General features: G+C 38.3%; 1 protein-coding gene and 1 pseudogene across 1 annotated transcript in view; one reads left to right on the top strand and one right to left on the bottom strand.

The window, feature by feature from the left end:
- The window catches only part of ADAMTS3 (ADAM metallopeptidase with thrombospondin type 1 motif, 3), a 498,368-nt gene that overhangs the window by 41,800 nt on the left and 438,012 nt on the right, over positions 1-18,556 (top strand). The window contains exon 3 of the mRNA XM_006876862.1: positions 13,316-13,722. Coding sequence (XP_006876924.1) covers positions 13,316-13,722 — 407 coding nt within the window. The remainder of the gene's footprint in view (positions 1-13,315; positions 13,723-18,556) is intronic.
- Positions 4,520-7,764, bottom strand: LOC102827880 (annotated as a pseudogene).

Here is an 18,556-nt window from a genome sequence, read left to right as displayed (position 1 = left end):
TACTTCAGACATATTGTAGAAGGGATCAGTCAATGGAGAAGAATATCATATTTGGTAAGGTGGAGGATCAGAGAAAAAGAGGAAGATCCCCAGCAAGATGGATTGGCCAAGTGGCAGCATTGATGGACTCAAGCATGGTACCAGTAGTGAAGTTGGCCCAAGATCGAGCAGTGTTTCATTCTGCTGTGCATAAGGTCGCGATAAATTGGTACTTTCTCTATGGCACTTAATGACAACAACAATGGCTAATGACTGAACATTTCTTCATATATTTGTTGGTTGCCCGATCTCCTCCCTGATGAAGTGTCTGTTCAGGTCCTGTGCCCATTTTTTAATTGGGTTATTTGTCTTTTTCTTGTAGAGGTGTTGTAGTTTCCTATATATTTTAGAAATTAGTCCCTTGTCCGATGTGTTGTGTGAAAAGATTTTTTCCCATTGTGTGGGCTCCCTTTTTATTCTTTTGGTGAAGTCTTTTGATCCAGATGTTTTTAATTTTTAGCATGTCCACTCATCTATTTTGTCTACCTTTGTTTGTATAGTTTTCAAAATGTTTGGTAGTCTGTGTATTCTCTGAATAGAGCCCTCATATTTGTCCCTATTTTTTCATTGATGACCTTTATAATTCTGTGATTCACATTTAGGTCTTTAATCCTTGCTGAGTTTGTTTTTGTGTAAGGCTGAGTTTGTTTTTGTGTTCAGTCTTTTGCATATCGCTTTCCAGTTCTGCCAGCACCATCTGTTGAAGACACTTTCCCCTCCCCGTGCAATATACCTAAGCACTTTCTTGAAAATCAGTTGGCTGTGTGTGGATGGGTTAATTTCTTGATTCTTGATTAAGTTTACTTCTATGAGAATTCCCTGATGATGATTTTTAGTGCTTTAATTAGCTGATTTGTTTTTGTAGCAATAGTGAAGTTTCTGAGAAATTCCTGAACGCCAACATACTCTTCTTACTTGCCTAGGTTTTGAACAAGTTAAGAAATTAAAAAAAATAAACAAATAGCAAAAAGCATAAACAAAACTAAGTATAAGAGGTAAAATATATATTGCAGATGGGTCTATGTGAGGCTCTAGTTCTGATAGGAAAGTGTGCTGGCTTATAGTGCATTCTGTCTTTCTGGGCTAGGGCAGACCTCCCCTGGTTGAAGTGGAAGATTTGTGTGTTCCTTCTAAGGTTGGTTCCCAGAAGAAGAATAAGGGGGATGCTGAGCTTTGTCAAGTTCTTATTCTTTGCAGATTTAACAGTCACATAAGTCATTCTTTTTCACTGAGGAAGGAGTGAGTTAAGGGATGGAATGAGGCCTGAGTACTCAGAGAAAAGTCTCTCTTTACAGACAATAGCTTTAAATTTAATTTAAGAAAAATAATTTTATCTATTTGAGGTGGTTTAATAATTAGATGATATTTCAAGGTCTTTTTGTTTTTGGCCTGTGTAGTTATGATTCTTTGGATATCCCTAAGGGATTGTAGTTGTTGTTGGTGGTGGTAAACACCATTGAGTTGGTTACGACACATTGTGACCCTGTATAGAGTTTTCGAGAAGCGGCTGGTGAGTTTGAACTGCTGGCTTGCAGTTCTAACTGACCTTGAGGTTGAGTGTTTATCTTATGCAACACGCCAGGACTCCAGGGATTGTAGAGTTGGGCTAATTTCCTGATCCCTTCTAAAGATGAGAAACTCTATTTCTGTCCTCCAGATGTCAGTTTTAATGTTTAGATCCATTTCATTTTCTTGATAGCTTAAAACATAAGACACATTTTTGGAGAATACTGTAAAATGTTTGATTGATAGGTCAGCAAGGATTACGAGAAATATATGGAAATTTTGCAAGCAAATTTCTGACTTTACAGGTATGTGACAGCTTGAGTAGTTTTCTGTCATCGATCATTGGTGTTAAAATTAGTATTGTTTTTGTTGTTTGGTGTCAGGGAGTCATGTCTGACTCATAGTGACTTTATGCACAACAGAATGAAACACTGCCCCATCCAGTGTCATCTACACACCTGTTAAGCTTGAGGCCGTTGCTGGTGCCACTGCGCTGTTCCATCATGTTGGGGGTCTTCCTCTTTTTCTCTGACCGTCCACTTTACCTCGCATGATGTCCTCTAGGTACTGGTACCTCCTGACAATATGTCTGAAGTATGATAGAAGTAGTCTCATCATCCTGGCTTCTAAGGAACATTCAGGCTGTATTTCTTCCAACACAGATTTGTTTGTTCTTCTAGCATTCCATGGTACTTTTAATATTCTTCTCCAACATCATAATTCAAATGCATCAATTCTTCTATGGTCTTGCTTATTCATTGTCCAACTTTCACGTGCATATGAAGCTATTGAAATACTATGACCTGGGTCAGGTGCACCTTTGTCCTCAAACTGATATCTTTCCTCTTGAGTTTTTTAAAGAGGTCTTGTGCAGCAGATCTGCCTGAAGCAATGTGTTATTTAACTTCTTAACTTCTGCTTCCATGAATGTTGACAGTGAATCCAAACAAAATGAAGTCTTGATCATTTGAATCTTTTCTCCACTTCTCTTCATGTTATTTCTTGATCCAGTGGTGAGAATTTTTTTGTTTTCTTTGCATTGAGGTGTAACCCCTTACTGAAGAATGTGGTCTTTGATCTGTATCAGTAAATATTTTTAGTCCTCTTCACTTTCAGCAAGCAAGGTTTTATCATCTACATATTGCAGGTTGTTGATCTTTCTCCAATCAAGATGCCATGTTTTCTTTATATAACCCACCTTCTCAGATTACTTTCTCAGTGTACAGTATAGTGAAAGAATACAGCCCTGTTGTACACCTTTCCTAATTTTAAACCATTCAATGTGCCCTTGTTTTGTTCGAACAGCTGCCTCTTGTTCTACGTACAGATTCCTGATGAGCACAATTAAGTGCTCTAGAATATTTATTCTCTGCAGTATTGTCCATAGCTTGTCATGATGCACAAAGTCAAAAGCCTTTGCATAGTCAATAAAGTACAGGTAAACACCTTTCTGATATTCCCTGCTTTTAGCCAAATCCATCTGTTGTCAGTGATGATATCCTTGTCAGAATCCGATTTGAATCTCTGACAGTTCCCTGTCATTGTACTGTTTGTCAGAATCCGATTTGAATCTCTGACAGTTCCCTGTCATTGTACTGTTTATCAGCCATTTTTTTAATCCTCTTTACCAAAATTTTACTTGCATGTGATATTAATGACACTGTTTGATGATTTCTGTTTTGTTGGGTTACCTCTCTTTAAAATGAGGACAGATGCAGAACTTTTCCAATCAGTTGGCTAGGTAGCTGTCTTCCAAATTGTTTCTCATAGAAGAATGAGTGCCTCCAGTGCCACATCAGTTTGTTGAAAATTTTCAGTTTATGTTCCATCAATTCCCAGAGACTTGTTCTTTACCAATGACTTCAGTGCACTGGGAAAAATGGGGATGCATGCTAAGTTTTGATATTCCTTCAGGTTTAAACCATTGTCATTTGTTCGTCCCTTCCTTCACTGATGTTTGAGTGCCTTCAGGTTCCGTTTGGTCACTAGGGAACTGTAGTGAAGAAAACAGATAAATATCCCTGCCTTTTTTTTTTTAATCAGTATAGAAATTTATTTGAATACAAAATAATATGGTTATATTTAGAATGTAATAATCATCTAAAGTAAATATTATCATTGGCTCTGGTGCAGGTGTAAAGAAGTCATTCTTTCTTTTAAAGACCAAAAATATGTAGTGAGAATGTGCAAGGAAGCAAAAATATTTTTTAAAAAACAAATAGGTCTACTGAGTACTGGGAATTGTAACAAGAGGGATACACACTCTAAGATCTTGTAACTGAGTCCAAATTATAAAAGATGTAGCAACACGTTCTCCTGCTTTATCAACTCCCAGGAAAATGACTCAGCTACCTCAGTAATGTAAGAATACTAACACCTGGGTAACAGGACACACCTCCCGAGACATGCAAGGAGCAATTCACTATGCTTCCTTATTCTAACATCTCTCTTAACACCAATTTATTTTCTCTCCTTTAAGATGGATTTCATCGAGTTGAAAAACATAATTGGTTTTATTTATAAAGTGGAGTATAATATCCTCACTGAAGTATCCAATGATTTATTTGAATACGCTCAGGGATCAAATATTTTTTTTAAAAAAAGATGTATCAGCTGGTTATAGCAGAGCCCATCAGCATCAGTGGCTTGAGAAAAAAAAAAAAAAATCAGATAAATATGCTTGCTAAATACAGTAAAAGTAGCAGTTAAAAATGCATGGAAAAATCCTAGGATTTACTATACAATTAAAAGCAGACATGTGACCGTTGATTAAACCCATTTGGCTTGCGCCAGACTGCAAAGCCATTTGAACTGTAAGGTTGGCAGTTCAAGCTCACCAGCTGCTCCTTGGAAAACCTATACAGGGTCACTATGGGTCAGAACCGACTTGACGACACTTCACAACAACAACAACAACAAGGAGGCTCCAAGATAGAGTCTGGTTTCCAACAGCGCCCACAGCTGAAGGACAAACTCAGAGAGTCTCCTCCTCTCGGAGAAACTAGAACACAGATGAGAAGTGTTTTCTTTGAGTAGCCCTTTGCACACATCATCTTGTAGATCTGATGGGCCAGGCTTCCCAGAAGCATCAGGGTCTTTGTGTTGGTAGCAGTGTCTTGTGCTAATCCCAGGTCCTTAGTCGTGAGTGTTGTTCCAAATCCACCCTGGTAGTTATTAGCTGAGGGGACACCACCCATCATCCGAGGTACAGGATTGTAAGTGTCGCTAGACCAACATCGTCCTGAACTCATATTTAGGATTTTAGCCAATAGTTTTGGGTCAAGTCTTAGCCTGATTCCAAGATTCGTAGCTTCAGTAGTTCCAGTCATACTAATAGCTAGCTAGCAGCATGTTGTTGCAGATCTTTGCAGCCTGACGGTCCAAACAGCTCCGCAATACAACACATTGGAGCCCATGCATCTCAGCAACTCTTGGGTAGCAGCAAATACCTTTTAGACAACTCCTACCATAAACTTGAGGTTCCCGGACTGAGCAGTTCCCACACTTCCAGAAACAGGGACATCCATGAAAACTGCTCCCATGTTCTCAACTTCTTTAGCTAATTCTTTTGAAACTGCAGGATCAAAAGTACTGGACTCTATTAATAATGAGCCTTTCTTCACGTTCTTTAGAATTCCATTTGCTCCAGAATAAACTTCTATTGCATTCAGACTGGTGGGAAGCATTGTAATAATTCTGTCAACTTTTCAGCTACATCTGCTAGAGAAGACACTACCTGCGGAGAGGCCGGCCTGGAGGCTGGAGGCTGCTCCTCCGAGCTGTCCCTACCCCGCCTCCCAGTGTGACCTCCCGCGCCTCTCCCTATCCCTGCCCTTTTGAAGCATATATACCATGTTGGTTGTGATTGTATGCTGTTGAGTCGGTTCTGATTCATAGTCACTGGGTCTAGGGTTTCCAAAGCTGTAAATCTTTACTGGAGCCAAAAGCCTCATCTTTCTCCCATGGAGAAATGGATAGATTTGAACTTCTGATCTTGTAGTTAGCAGCCCAGCTCATAATCCACTACCCTGCCAGGAATCCTTATAAACTATTAGGTATGATGATTATATAATTTAATTTAAGTAAAATGTATAGTGTGCTACATTGTGACAAGTCTTGTGGAAAAGAGGAAAACATGAAAGAGGTTATGGGTGGTCAGGAAAGACCTCTATGAGGGTCACATGTCAACAAAGTTCTGACATGAAGGAATTTAGAGGTTGAGCCATACATGTACTGAGGTAAGTCACTGCTGGCAGAAAACCCAGCAAGCACAAAGCCCTTGAGGTGTGCAAATTCCTAGCTGCATGCTGTAGGGCCATGTGAGCCATTCCCTTCTGAGTGGGATGGGAGAAGAGTGACGCGATCTGACACCTTAAATACTCTGACTTTCTTTCGAGGATAGTTTGTACAGAGAGAACAGTTAGGAGACTATTTCAAAACGGAGATAATGGTTGTTTGGACTAAGGGTACCAGTAGTACTAGTGGTGAAAATTTGTTAGAATCTGGATATATATTTGAAGGTTTGTTGTTGTTGTTAAGTGTCATTGAGTCAGTTCTGACTCATAGCAACCCTGTATAGGGTTTCCAAGGAGCAACTGGTGGGTTTGAATCCCTGACCTTGCTGTTCAAACTAATCTAACCATCCAACGCATTCTCCTGCAGTACCACACCAGGACTCCTCTTTTGAAGGTTGAGTCAGTGGAATTTATATGTGATGTGTGAAAAGCTAAAGTTTTTGGTTTAAGCAGCTAGAAGGAGAGAGCTGCCATTTTCTGAGATGGGAACAACTTGGGGAGGAACAACCTTAGGGGTTGGAAACCTGGGAGTTTACTTTTGGAAATGTTTAGTTGAGATGCACAGTTAATATCCAAGTGGAGGAAACGTGTAGACAATTGGTTATATATGAGAACTCATGGTTGAAGCCTGGGCTGAAGAGAAAAGATTATGATGGAAGTCTAGATGCAGAAGTCCATGGATTTGGTGGCACCTCAGTGGTGTGGCACTATAGGATCAGCATTGGACTGGGAACCACAAAGTCGGCAGTTCAAACCCATCAGCTGCTCCTTAGAAACCCTACACAGGGTCACTATGAGTTAGAGTTGACTCAATGGCACTTAACACCAGCACTGTATATAGGCAGTTAGTAAAAATAAAGAAAACTGAGGGAGGGATGATAAGATTATTTACCAGTGAGGTATGAGAAGAACCAGAAGAATGGTGTCCTGGAAGCTAAATTAAGAAAATATATCAAGAAGAAAGGAGAAATAAGCTGAGTCAGATGCTACTCAGAGTGCAAGTAAGAAAATGGTCTTGGTCAGTGACTTCAGCAACATAGGGTCACTGGTAATCTTTATATGAGCCCAATTATAGTGGATTCAAGAACAAGATTAGGAGCAGAATAATTGTTGACATATAGTCTTTTGAAGCGTTTAGGTATAAAGGGGAATGGAAATGAAGTGTTTTCACTGGGGAAGGATGATGTACCATCAGGAACTATTTTTTTGCTAAACAAGATGGCATCATATGTATTTGCTAATGGGAATGATCTAGTAACGATGCATAGAAAAATTTATGAAGGAAGAGAGAGGATGATTGCTGAAACTGAAAAGGGAAGAGAGGCTAGGATGTGGTATGTAAGTTAAATGTTTGCTCTTTAGTGTAAGATGGCAGACAATTCATCCATAACAACAGGAGAGAGATGAGCTGTGTATGTGCAGATACCAGTAGCTTGAAGACCCTCCTTGGGCACTTAGTGACCACAATGTGGCTTTAGAATGTCTTCAGCCCTCTCTGCTGTGGAACTTATTATGACTCACAAAACCCTTTACATACCTACTGCTATGACCCATCTCAGCTGATAATTGTAGAGTTTAAAATTTTTAAATGGAACGTGGACATTATTTTAATGAGTACTTATATTTAAGTTAATAATTCCAAACCCTACTACAAAGTCTGTTCTCAAACTGCCAATCTTTTGGTTAGCAGCCAAGTGAGTGCTTTAACCACTACAATGCAGTGCTCCTTAAGTTAATAATGGCTAATATTTAATGAATTTTCTGCATTATATCATTTAAATCTCTCACCAAATATATGAAGTTGAAAGCATTATAAACTTCCAGTTTACAACTGAGGAAATAACCTAAGAAAAAATCAAGAACAAGTTCAAGTCACACATTGGCTTAACCTGTCACTGTAGTTCATTCCTTACCCATAGACCATGCTGCTTTGTGGAAGCAGCTGGACTTGTGAAATGTCATTGTTTAATATAGTAAATTAACACTGGGTATAATTTGATTTAAGGAGCTCTGGTAGCATTGTGGTTGTGAATCAGACTGCTAATCTCACGGTCAGCATTTCAAAACTATCAGCTGTTCCGCGGGAGAAAGACAAGGCTTTCTGCTCCTGTAAAGATGTACAGCCTTGGAAACCCTGTACAGCGTCGCTATGATTTGCAACCGACTCCATGGCACATAACAACAACAATAACGTAATATGATTTGCTTATAATTTAATTTAATTTGATTGTGCTCTGTTTTATCAAAGATCAGAATTTAAGAGCTTTCTACGGACATGATTAAAACTACATTATATGAAACCCCTTTCCAAGACTAAGACTCAATGGTATTACATGCTCTGATTGGTGATCACACTCATCACCAATTTGGGGAAGTGAGGGAAACACAACAATGAAGCTGCAAGCTAAACTCTACAATGTTCATTAGACTTCTGTGAACCTGGGTGGAGACCTGGTTGGCCAGCAGTGTGGCAACCTGGGAACTCTTGGGCCCAGAGTCAGTGACAGCCACAGAAGACTGGAGTGGAGAGTGAAGCATCTAGCTAATAGGAAGAGAGGGCATATGCACAAGAACACCCACACTTGGAGATAATACCCACTTGACCTAGCTTCAATGACTGGATGATCAGAGCTCAACCAGAAGTAGAAAGAAGAAGAAAAAAAGAGTAATCTGATACAATTTGATGAACTTGACCTACACCTATGGATGCAGTAGCTCAAAAGAGGAAACAAATCCTTACAGCCAGGATCATTCCCACCCCCTCCATACACAGAGTAGACAGGGATGGGCAACTTGGACATTGGCTACCCAAAATGGGGGGGCTACAAAGGCAAGAAGTGACTGGCTTATAAGCTTTCAAGAGGGAACCTAGATTCAGAGGGTGTGAAGGAAGGTAGAATCTCCACTGAGTAGTATCCAATCTGTCTAGGCGAGGTTGATGAAATGAAATGCGGATGGGTCTCTTGTGATGCAATAGGGGATAATTGTTATCAGGACTGCTTGTGAGGGTTGGAAATGTAAAGGTAAACATTTTGTAGCAAGGAGGGGAGTGATTAACTTTTTAATTGAGGAGCGGGTCCTCGGACCATCAAGGGAGGAGAGTGGAGAGTGGGACCCTACCCAGAGAAGCAGTGATGCCTGAGATGGAGGCAGAGACAATGACCGTGGAGAGATGGAATATTTGGCGACTTTAGACCCAGAGAGGGAGAGGGACTGTATGCTGATGACCGGGGGTCAGGCTTGTGGTGTATACCCTTTGGTTGGTTGATGATGCATGGAGTGGACTGTAACCATGGCAGTGAAATGATATACGATAGGATGAATGTAAAACTAATGTTCTCCCATATAAACTATCACATAATTCACAATAAAACATTAAAAAACAAAACAAAAACTACATTAGATGAAAAATTGTTTGTCTGTGGCAGTTTCCCTTTATAAAGTCAAATCATAAATTAGAAATCTACAGCAAGTCATTTCATCTCTTATGAAATGAATAAGGGCATAGGAACATGAACTTCAGAGTTGAAATGGTCAGAACTGAGAGTTTCCTTTTATTATTTGCTTGATGTGTGTCAGATTTCTTGGTCTGCTTTCTCATTTGCAAAATAGGAATGTTAATAACCTACTCTGATTACTGTGAGGAGTTGAGATATGTTCTCAATCACAATGTGCAGCACTTGTTCTTGTTAGTTATCATTGATTCATCCCTAAATCATTTGACCCTCAGCAAAATGAAATTATGTGCTGCCCTGTCCTGTTTTATCACCAGGATAAGTTGTAGATTGGACCATTGTGATTCATAGAATTTTCATTGGCTAATTTTTGAGAAATAGATTGCCAGGGCTTCTAGGTTCATCTTAGTCTGGAAACTTTACTGCAACCTGTTCAACATCATGTTGTTTTTTAAGTGCTGTTGAGTCTGTTCCAATTCATAGCAACCCTATATACGGCTTCTGAGGAGTGGCTGGTGGGTTTGAACCATTGACCTTTCGTTTAGCAAGTCCAGTGTTTTTCCTACAGTGCCACACACTTAAATTTCCTTCACATGTGGGTGGTGGTTTCACATGAAATGCATTGGGCCGGAATTGAACCTGGGTCTTCTGCATAGAAGGCAAAACTCTTCCACTGAATTATTGATGCCTTGTGACTAGCAGATGGTTGTGTAGCTCCTTTGATCATTCAGATAGCTACAATCCAGGGACATGTGTAGTCTGAGAGGTTGTGAATGTGCTTCTTTCCCCGATTACCTTATTTCTCAACTGGATAAAACATTAATTCAGTTAAATTTCAGAAACATTTCTTTTTCCCCATATTTTATTGTGAATTATATGGTATTTTACATGGGAGAACTTTAGTTTTACATTCATTCCACTGTACATCGCTTCATTGCCATGGTTCCAATCCCCTCCATGCACCATCAGCCGACCAAAGGGTATACCCTATAAACCCACCCCCTACACTCCCCCACCCCATTCTTCAGCACACAGTCCCTCTCCCTCTCTGGATACAAAGTCCCCAGCTGCTTCATCACTCCACGTCATCGTCTCTGCCTCCATCTCGGGGCTTCGCTGCTTCTCTGGGTAGGGTCCCACACTGGGCTCCTCTCTGTTAATGGTCCTAGAGACCTCTCCTCCTAGACTGGAGGGTTAATCACTCCCTTCCTTGCTACAAAACGTCTATCTTTACATTTCCAACCCTCACAATCAGTCCTGATAACAATCATTCACTATTGTATCGCAAGTGACCCTTTTGTGTTTCATTTCAACAGCTCCGCCTAGACAGATTGGATAGTACTCACTGGAGATTCTGCCTTCCTCCATGCCCCCTAGTTCTAGGTTCCCTCTTGAAAGCTTGTAAGCCAGTCACTTCTTGCCTTTGTAGTCCCCATTTGGGTATCCAATGTCCAAGTTGCCCATCTCTGTCAGAAACATTTCTTATATGTACATTTTCAGTTTGATTTATTATTTAGCATTATGAAAGACAAAGACTCAGAAATGCACTCTCATTATTTTCAATAAAATGTATGTGGGGGTTCAGAAGCTCATGGGAAAGTTTCATTATCTTTTAATTGCATTTTCTTTTATATAACCTTTGTTGAGGCCCCTTTGTATTATCTCACAGTGGATAAAATGGAACCTTCCCAGAGAATCTATGCTATATGAGCGGACTTCAAAAAGTTCATGGAAAAATTCCATTATCTTTACATTCCTTTTTTTCCACAAACTTTTTGAAGTCTTCTTCTATGACTTATTATGAGTGTGAGGATCTGAGTATCCCTTTGGGTGTGGAGAATCTTTCCTTCACACTTCATAAATGTTCTTGTTCTCTAGTCCCTTTATCCAGTTATCAGTATGTTTTCTACTCTTTGGTTGTATGAGTTTCCATAAATGTAGATGGAGAACCCATACATTGAAATCAAGCATTGCTTTCTTCTTTCCTTGAAACAGTAAAAAGTAGATAAAAGTTATAAATAGTTATAAATGAGATAATTGGTATAGCCAGACTCTTTCAGGTCTTGGATATTTCTTGGGTAAAGTGTTAAATCACAGTGTATACCAACACAGACAAAGAGAAGGTTCTCTGGTCACCTGCATTACTAATTTAATAAATAATGAGAAAGTTTAAATGCTAAGAGATCCTGGAAAGTATCAAATTTTATATGAGGAGTTATTGGAAACACCAACTTGAATGGAAGTTCCTTGTCCTCAAGGGATTTAGAGTTAATTTGGGGCAACTTGTCAGCCCACACCCAAGAGCTTGATCCCTTCCTGTGGAAACTTTCCCTTCCATCACTCTGTTCCCATGACTCTTGTATTCATTCCTTAAGTAGTTGAGTTCTTACTTTGAAACAAAATTTATAAAAATATTTACCATGGATTCAAATCTTTGTGTCTATGCTTACATATTAATACTTCATGTCATTTGCTCACTATGACATAGCCCGCAAAGAAAGGATTGTAGCATTGATACCAGTATTGGCTCCAGGCTTCGCTCTGCTGCCTTAAACTGCAATTGACACTTCTTCTTTGCCTAGTAAATGTTTATAAGAGTGTTACTTGCTTTATGCATTTAATAAAGAGAGATATTTTTGTTTTAATACATTGGTCATTACAAGTGGCAAGATGATAACTCAAAGAATTGCCAGAGTTACAAATTGCCTTTATGTTTCTTCTGGTACCGTACACTTTAAGATATCTATTTAAAAAACAGGAAAATAATGAAACCATAGCAATTCTGTAAAAATATTTTAAGGCATAGGTTTAAGTTCATGTATGGACCTCAAACTCGAAATAATTTATTGACACAAACAAGGCAAAATAATGCAGTTTCTTTGTATGAATTATGTATTTTTTTAGGATACATTATTAGCACACTACAGGTCTAGTTTGAGGCTCAAAATATGAAGATTAGAAGGTTTTCAAGTTAGGTCTTTTGCTTTTCCTTTTTGTGTTCTTTCTTTATCCTTGGTGCCCTTCTTTATTCTATAATATCCACTGTGTTTCTGCTTTGTAAATAACTTCTGTTAAAGGGTAAATGGTTCATTCAATATATTATCTACCCTACTATTGCTTAGTAGACATATTACTCAGATTTTCCAATGTCCTAATTTTGCAATTAAATTCAACTTTAAAGTGGCTGCCAATGCACTTGAAATACATGTTACTATTCAACAGGGTATCTGTCCCATGGAAGGAATATGGTTCAAAATGAGAACAGCATTCTTTCTTGATTAACTTGCATATTCAAAAAATATTCTATTTGTAGATAATTATTTCTTCTTTAACACCTCCTCAGATCTAAAAATATAATGTGATTTCTAGAACATATCATGGCATATCAGAATGAGTGTATGGGCTTTGAAATGTGACTTGGATTCATAATTGACCTTGGATACATATCCTTCCTGAATTTCAGTTTCCTCATTTGCAAAGTATGTTGGAAATAATGTCAAAAACTACAAGTGTATCACAAAGTACCACAAAATATAATGTAAAAACCACAAGGGAATGGTATATACAATATAAAGTAGCTATGGAAATTAATATGAATTATAAGGAAATAAAGCAGTCAGATAAAATTTTCTTCTATGTATAATAACGATTTTGTTAAAAGTTTGTATCAAATGACTGCTATGTCAATAAAAAGTTAATTGGGTGACATATCATGATTATAATCAAGCCAGATATAGTCAATGGAAATTGATTATGATTTATCTTGTCAATTTTTCTATAGTCACATTGTGATAAGCTCTAAGTTTTTTTTTTTTAAAAGATATATTGAACAGACTGTTATCTGAATGCGCTTGAGGAATGACTGAAGTTCTCAAAATGCAATATTTATAAGATGAGTATGGAATAGGTCTATTATGCAAACTGAAATATAACCTTGTCAGCTGAACACTCTTTCTATGCTATAGTCTCTTTTGTTTTCTTTTTGCACAGGTTCTATAATTGTATAATTTTATCCCACAGATTTACCGATAAAGGGACAGAGAGAGTATGAGCTGGTGACTCCAATAAGCACAAATCTAGAAGGACACTATCTCTCCCATATTCTTTCTGCAAATCACAAAAAGAGGTCAACAAGGGACGTGTCTTCCAACCCTGAGCAGTTGTTTTTTAACATCACGGCATTTGGAAGAGATTTTCATCTCCGACTAAAGCCCAACAACCAACTAGTAGCTCCCGGGGCTGTTGTGGAATGGCATGAGACATCTCTGGTACCTGGGAATATAACTGACCCCATTAACGATCATCAACCAGGAAGTGCTCCAGAAAGGATCTGGAAAACAGAGCCTTTGCAGACTAACTGTGCTTACGTTGGTGACATCATGGACATTCCAGGAACCTCTGTTGCCATTAGCAACTGTGATGGTTTGGTAAGACTCATTCCCCTTTGTGTGTCTATGTGTGTAGGTGTTAAGAGTGCTGCATGACTTCAGAATGGTTTGGAAGTTGGAGGTGGAAAGGAAGCTTCATAATTATATTTAAAGTTCAGGAAAAATCATTAGAAAGTCTTGGACTTTCCATCAGAGATGTGTGCTTTGGCTTAATTTATGACATGAAGACACCATTAATAAAAGAAAAGAAAGCTTTTATCATTTCTTGTTTATGTTTTCACTTGTGTCACATTGGGGAATTTTATTTCCTATTACTTGTTCATTCCAGAATTTGAATATAGTGATAATGTTAATGATTTCTTTCAGAAGTTTTCTGAAAACTTTCTAAAGTAACATAGACACTTCCACAATGATAGTATTTCACTTTGTATGTGGAAACATTGGATATCATCTTAAAGAAACAATTTTGAAAGCATTCTTTAGCTTCCCTACAGATTGCTAAATGGGATATGAGTAGACACTCTGACAGAATCTGTCTAAATAACAATACTTTTTTGAATTGAAATACAGTTCTCGTTGTATGGTGGCTTTGATTCACTTTTTATTTTAATGTAAAATGCACAAATATTACTTTCCAGTTTTGTGGTTTAAGCCAACAGTAATTGGTCTTACTTTATATACTCTGCCGATATGAAATATCTACATTTGGGTTGTATCTCCAGATGTTATTTGAAAATTGTGTGTTTATGACTCTTCTGTTCATAGTTGACTCCGAGTCTTTGTTCCAAAGGGCAACCATTTTATTTTCTTTCTGTGGTTGCTAGACTGCTGTTTCTTAGAAATTCAGAGCCATTCCTTTTGTTTCCTCACTGTTTCTGTGAGTTCTCAAAATAGTCCTCAAATTCCTGATTACCAGTAGTTATTATTCTTTGATTGGTCCCCCAAAGATTTCTTGACTGTTTTGCTTTTGTGCACTCTATGCATCGGCCCTGACAAATGGAGTTATGATGCCCTATGATTTACCAAGTGCTAGTGAATTCATTATGTTTTGGGCTTATTTTTATGGTCCCATATTGCCACTTGATATTCTACAGGTTTCTGAAAATCAGAACAGAAAACTGCAGAGCATACGGGTAGCAGGTTCAACTTGGTTTCATTTCATTTTAATTTCACAGAACCACAGTGGTGTTTGGTTCAGAACCACAACTGTGTTCTGAAATTTAAAAATATAAGGAACTTTTCAGATTTTTCCCATTTTACATGAACGACTGAATACATCTGAATTAAATATGTCCTTGAATTTCTTTAAATGCATTTTCTAGAAAGAACAACTAATTTTTAAGTGATGACAGAGCTTTGATTCAATGCCATCTTAAGTTTAAATCTTGATTCAGCATTATTTTTCATTTTTATAGCACACGTTTTGCATCTTTTATCTTTTAAGTTACCATTTGAAAATTGAAAAGGAGCAGAAAATTACTTTAATAAACTAACACAATGATTTATAAATCTGACATCAATCTTTGTTTTTCTTACTGTACATGTCAAGCTGTCTTGGGCAACAGCAAGTTGTTATGAGGAAGGAGGAAAATATGTATAAATTGTGGTTGAACATTAATTGTTAGGATTATTTAATTTCACATTTTAAGGTATCATATTATGTAGTATTACTGATAGCATAAGGAGCTCTGGTAGTGTAGTGGTTACGAATCAGGCTGCTAATCTCACGGTCAGCAGTTCGAAACTGCCAGCTGTTCTGTGGGAGAAAGATGAGGTTTTCTGCTTCCGTAAAGATTTACAGCCTCAGAAACCCTGTACAGGGTCACTATGAGTCACAACTGACTACATGGCACATAACAACAACAACAACTGATATCATACACATTTCTCTTTGTTAACAACAGCACACATACAAAACCCAAACCACTGCTATCGAGTAGATTTGGACTCAACTACCTTGTGTAGGATTTCTGAGGTTGTAAATCTTTAGGGGAGAAGGAAAAAACAAAAACAAAAACAAAAAACATGTTTCTGTGATATTGTTGTTAAATAGTTCTGACTCCTAAAGAAGCTGTGTAGGGTTTTTGAGGCTTTAAATCTTTGTGGGAGCAGAAAGCCTCATCTTTATCCTGCAGAACTGCTGGTGGGCTTGAAGCACAGACCCTGTGAATCACAATCTAGAGCTTATTCTATGGAGCCACCACACTCCCTATGTGTGTATACATATATACACATGCGTGTGTGTGTGTGTGTGTGTGTGTTTGTGTGTAGGAGTACTGATGCGGCACTATGGGTTAATGTGCTAGACTGAAAAGTCAATTTGAACTGCAAGGTTGGCAGTTCAAGCTTACTAGCGGTCCTCAGAAACCCTCTATAGGGATGCACTTAACAACTCGATGGCACTTAACAACAACAAATATGCATGTATATATATATATTCGTCTCTCATACTTTGGACACATTGTCCAGAGAGAACAGTCGCTGGAGAAGGATGTCATGCTGGGTAAGGTGGAGGGTCAGAGAAAAAGAGTAAGACCCCCAACGAAATGGATCGGCCAGGTGGCATCATTGATGGCATTGAGTGTGGCTGCAGTAGTGAGGTTGGCCCAGGATGGAACATTGTTTTGTTCTGCTGTGCATGGGGTCGCTATGAGTCGGTTCTGATTCAATGGCACCTGACAACAACAACATATATATATAGTCCCGGTGTATAGGGTTTTCTAGGCTTCAAATCTTTGAGGGATCAGTCAGCCTTATCTCTCACCTGAGGAGAGGCTGGCAGGCTCAAACCGCAGACCTTATGGTTCACAGTCCAGTGCTTATCACGCATGGAGTGACCATGCTCCCAATATACATATATACACATGCACAAACATACATACATACATACATATATGCATATGTACAAAATATAAACACACACACACAAAGTTGTATCCACCCCAAATATATAGAAACATATACATATATTGCATGCACAAATATATATGTTGCTGTTGTTGTTAAGTGCCTTTGAGTTGAATCTGATCCATAATGACTCTGTATAGGGTTTCTAAGGAGCAGCTGGTGTGCTTGAACCTCTGATCTTGCAGTTCAAATGGATTTGCAGTCTGGTGCATTAACCCACAGTGCCACACCAGGACTCCACAGCATTTATGTGTGTGTGTGTATGTGTGTATATATATATATATATATATATATATATATATATATATAAAAATCTGGCTTGTTTACTGCAAGTATTTATTCCATTTATAGCTGTTATTTATTTATTTAAGAATAGTTGCAGAACTGCTGGTGCCCGTCTACCACAATTAAATATTTTGATCCAAATTTCTGTAGAAGAATCTAATAAAAAGTGTGGATAAGGAAACACAGAACAGAATTTCAGTATTTCAGTAGAATCTAGATTCTCTGGAGTCATTTTGGCTAGATGAGTCATTAAAACTATTGTCAGGAGATAATCTTCAAATTTTAAACCTTATCAGAAACTAGTCCCTTAAATTGTCTTTGAACCAAAAATAGCCGATTTTACTTAGTAAAGTCCATCTGCTTTGAGCACTGTGCTCTTTTAAAGCAGTATCTATATGAGATAACATGGACAGTGGCAACATGAAAAGTTGAATGATAAGCTAGAGGGCAGTGAGTTTAAGATAATTGTGATGAAATAATTGGTAAAAGAATGTATCAAGAATGTGTTTCAACTTTAGAGTGTAACAAATGTCACTTAATTGTGCATGTAGAAATTGTTGAGAATAGTATATGGTTGACTATATACTTTAAAATAATTAAATAAATAAAAACTGTATTTTCAGGAAACCATTTATGGGCTTAGCAGTATTGCAGATATTGTGAAATGGTAAAAACCATGAGGCTTCCATCCTAGTGGAGCTCAAAGATGTTAAGTCTGTCATAGAATTTAAGTGTCATGACATTTACGAGACAGAGTGTGGTGACTCCATATGATAAGCACTGGACTGTGAGTCACAAAATAGGCATTTCAAGCTGACCAGCAGCTCCGTGGGAGAAAGATGAGGTTTTATGCTCCTGAAGATTTACAGCTTCAGAAACCTTATACAGGATTGCTATGAGTGGGAACCAACTCAAAGTCACATTTTTGAGAGTATGCATTATAGGATATATACAGAAGATGCATGCCTTAACCATTATTTTTAAGTTAAGCGTGTATGTTGTTGTTGTTAAGAGCCATCAAGTCGGTTCTGACCCATAGCAGCCCTATATAGGGTTTCTGAAGAGTGACTTGTGAGCTTGAGTCACTGACCTTGCAGTTCAAACTGCTTTGCAGTCTGGTGCATTAACCCGCAGTGCCACACCAGGATGTTATTATTGTTGTTGTTATGTGCCATGGAGTCATAGCGACCCTGTACAGGGTTTCTGAGGCTATAAATCTTTACAGGAGCAGAAAGTCTCATCCTTCTCCCATGGAACAGCTGGTAGTTTCGAACTGCTGACCCTGAGGTTCGCAGCCCAATTCGTAACCACTGTGCTACCAGAGCTCCTTCCACAGCAGGATAGATGAAGGTAAATAAGAAAGTATCACTCTTAGTGTTTCCAGTTATAAATGAATGGGGATGTCTCCACTTTCAGTCTTAAAAAAAACAGGGTCTATCAAACACAGTGGCTTCCATTGAGATCTCTTGGGCCAGTTAAATTCAAGGCAAGATCTAAAATTAAAACATATTCATAGAGATGTCCTTATTAAACCTTTAACAAGAAACAGATCATCTGCTGGATGAGGGAGACCATCCATAAGAGGCCAAGATGAAGCCCAAATGAATTAATGGTCCTATGGCTAAAGAGGGAGAACACGCTCAGCATTTCTCAAGCTGGGGGAACTGAAGAAAAAATTCAA

Source organism: Chrysochloris asiatica, unplaced genomic scaffold, assembly GCF_000296735.1.
Source record: "Chrysochloris asiatica unplaced genomic scaffold, ChrAsi1.0 scaffold00420, whole genome shotgun sequence".
NCBI classification, from domain to species: Eukaryota; Metazoa; Chordata; class Mammalia; order Afrosoricida; family Chrysochloridae; genus Chrysochloris; species Chrysochloris asiatica.
Note: the sequence above shows the minus strand (reverse complement) of the source record. Positions and strands in the feature narration are given on the sequence as shown.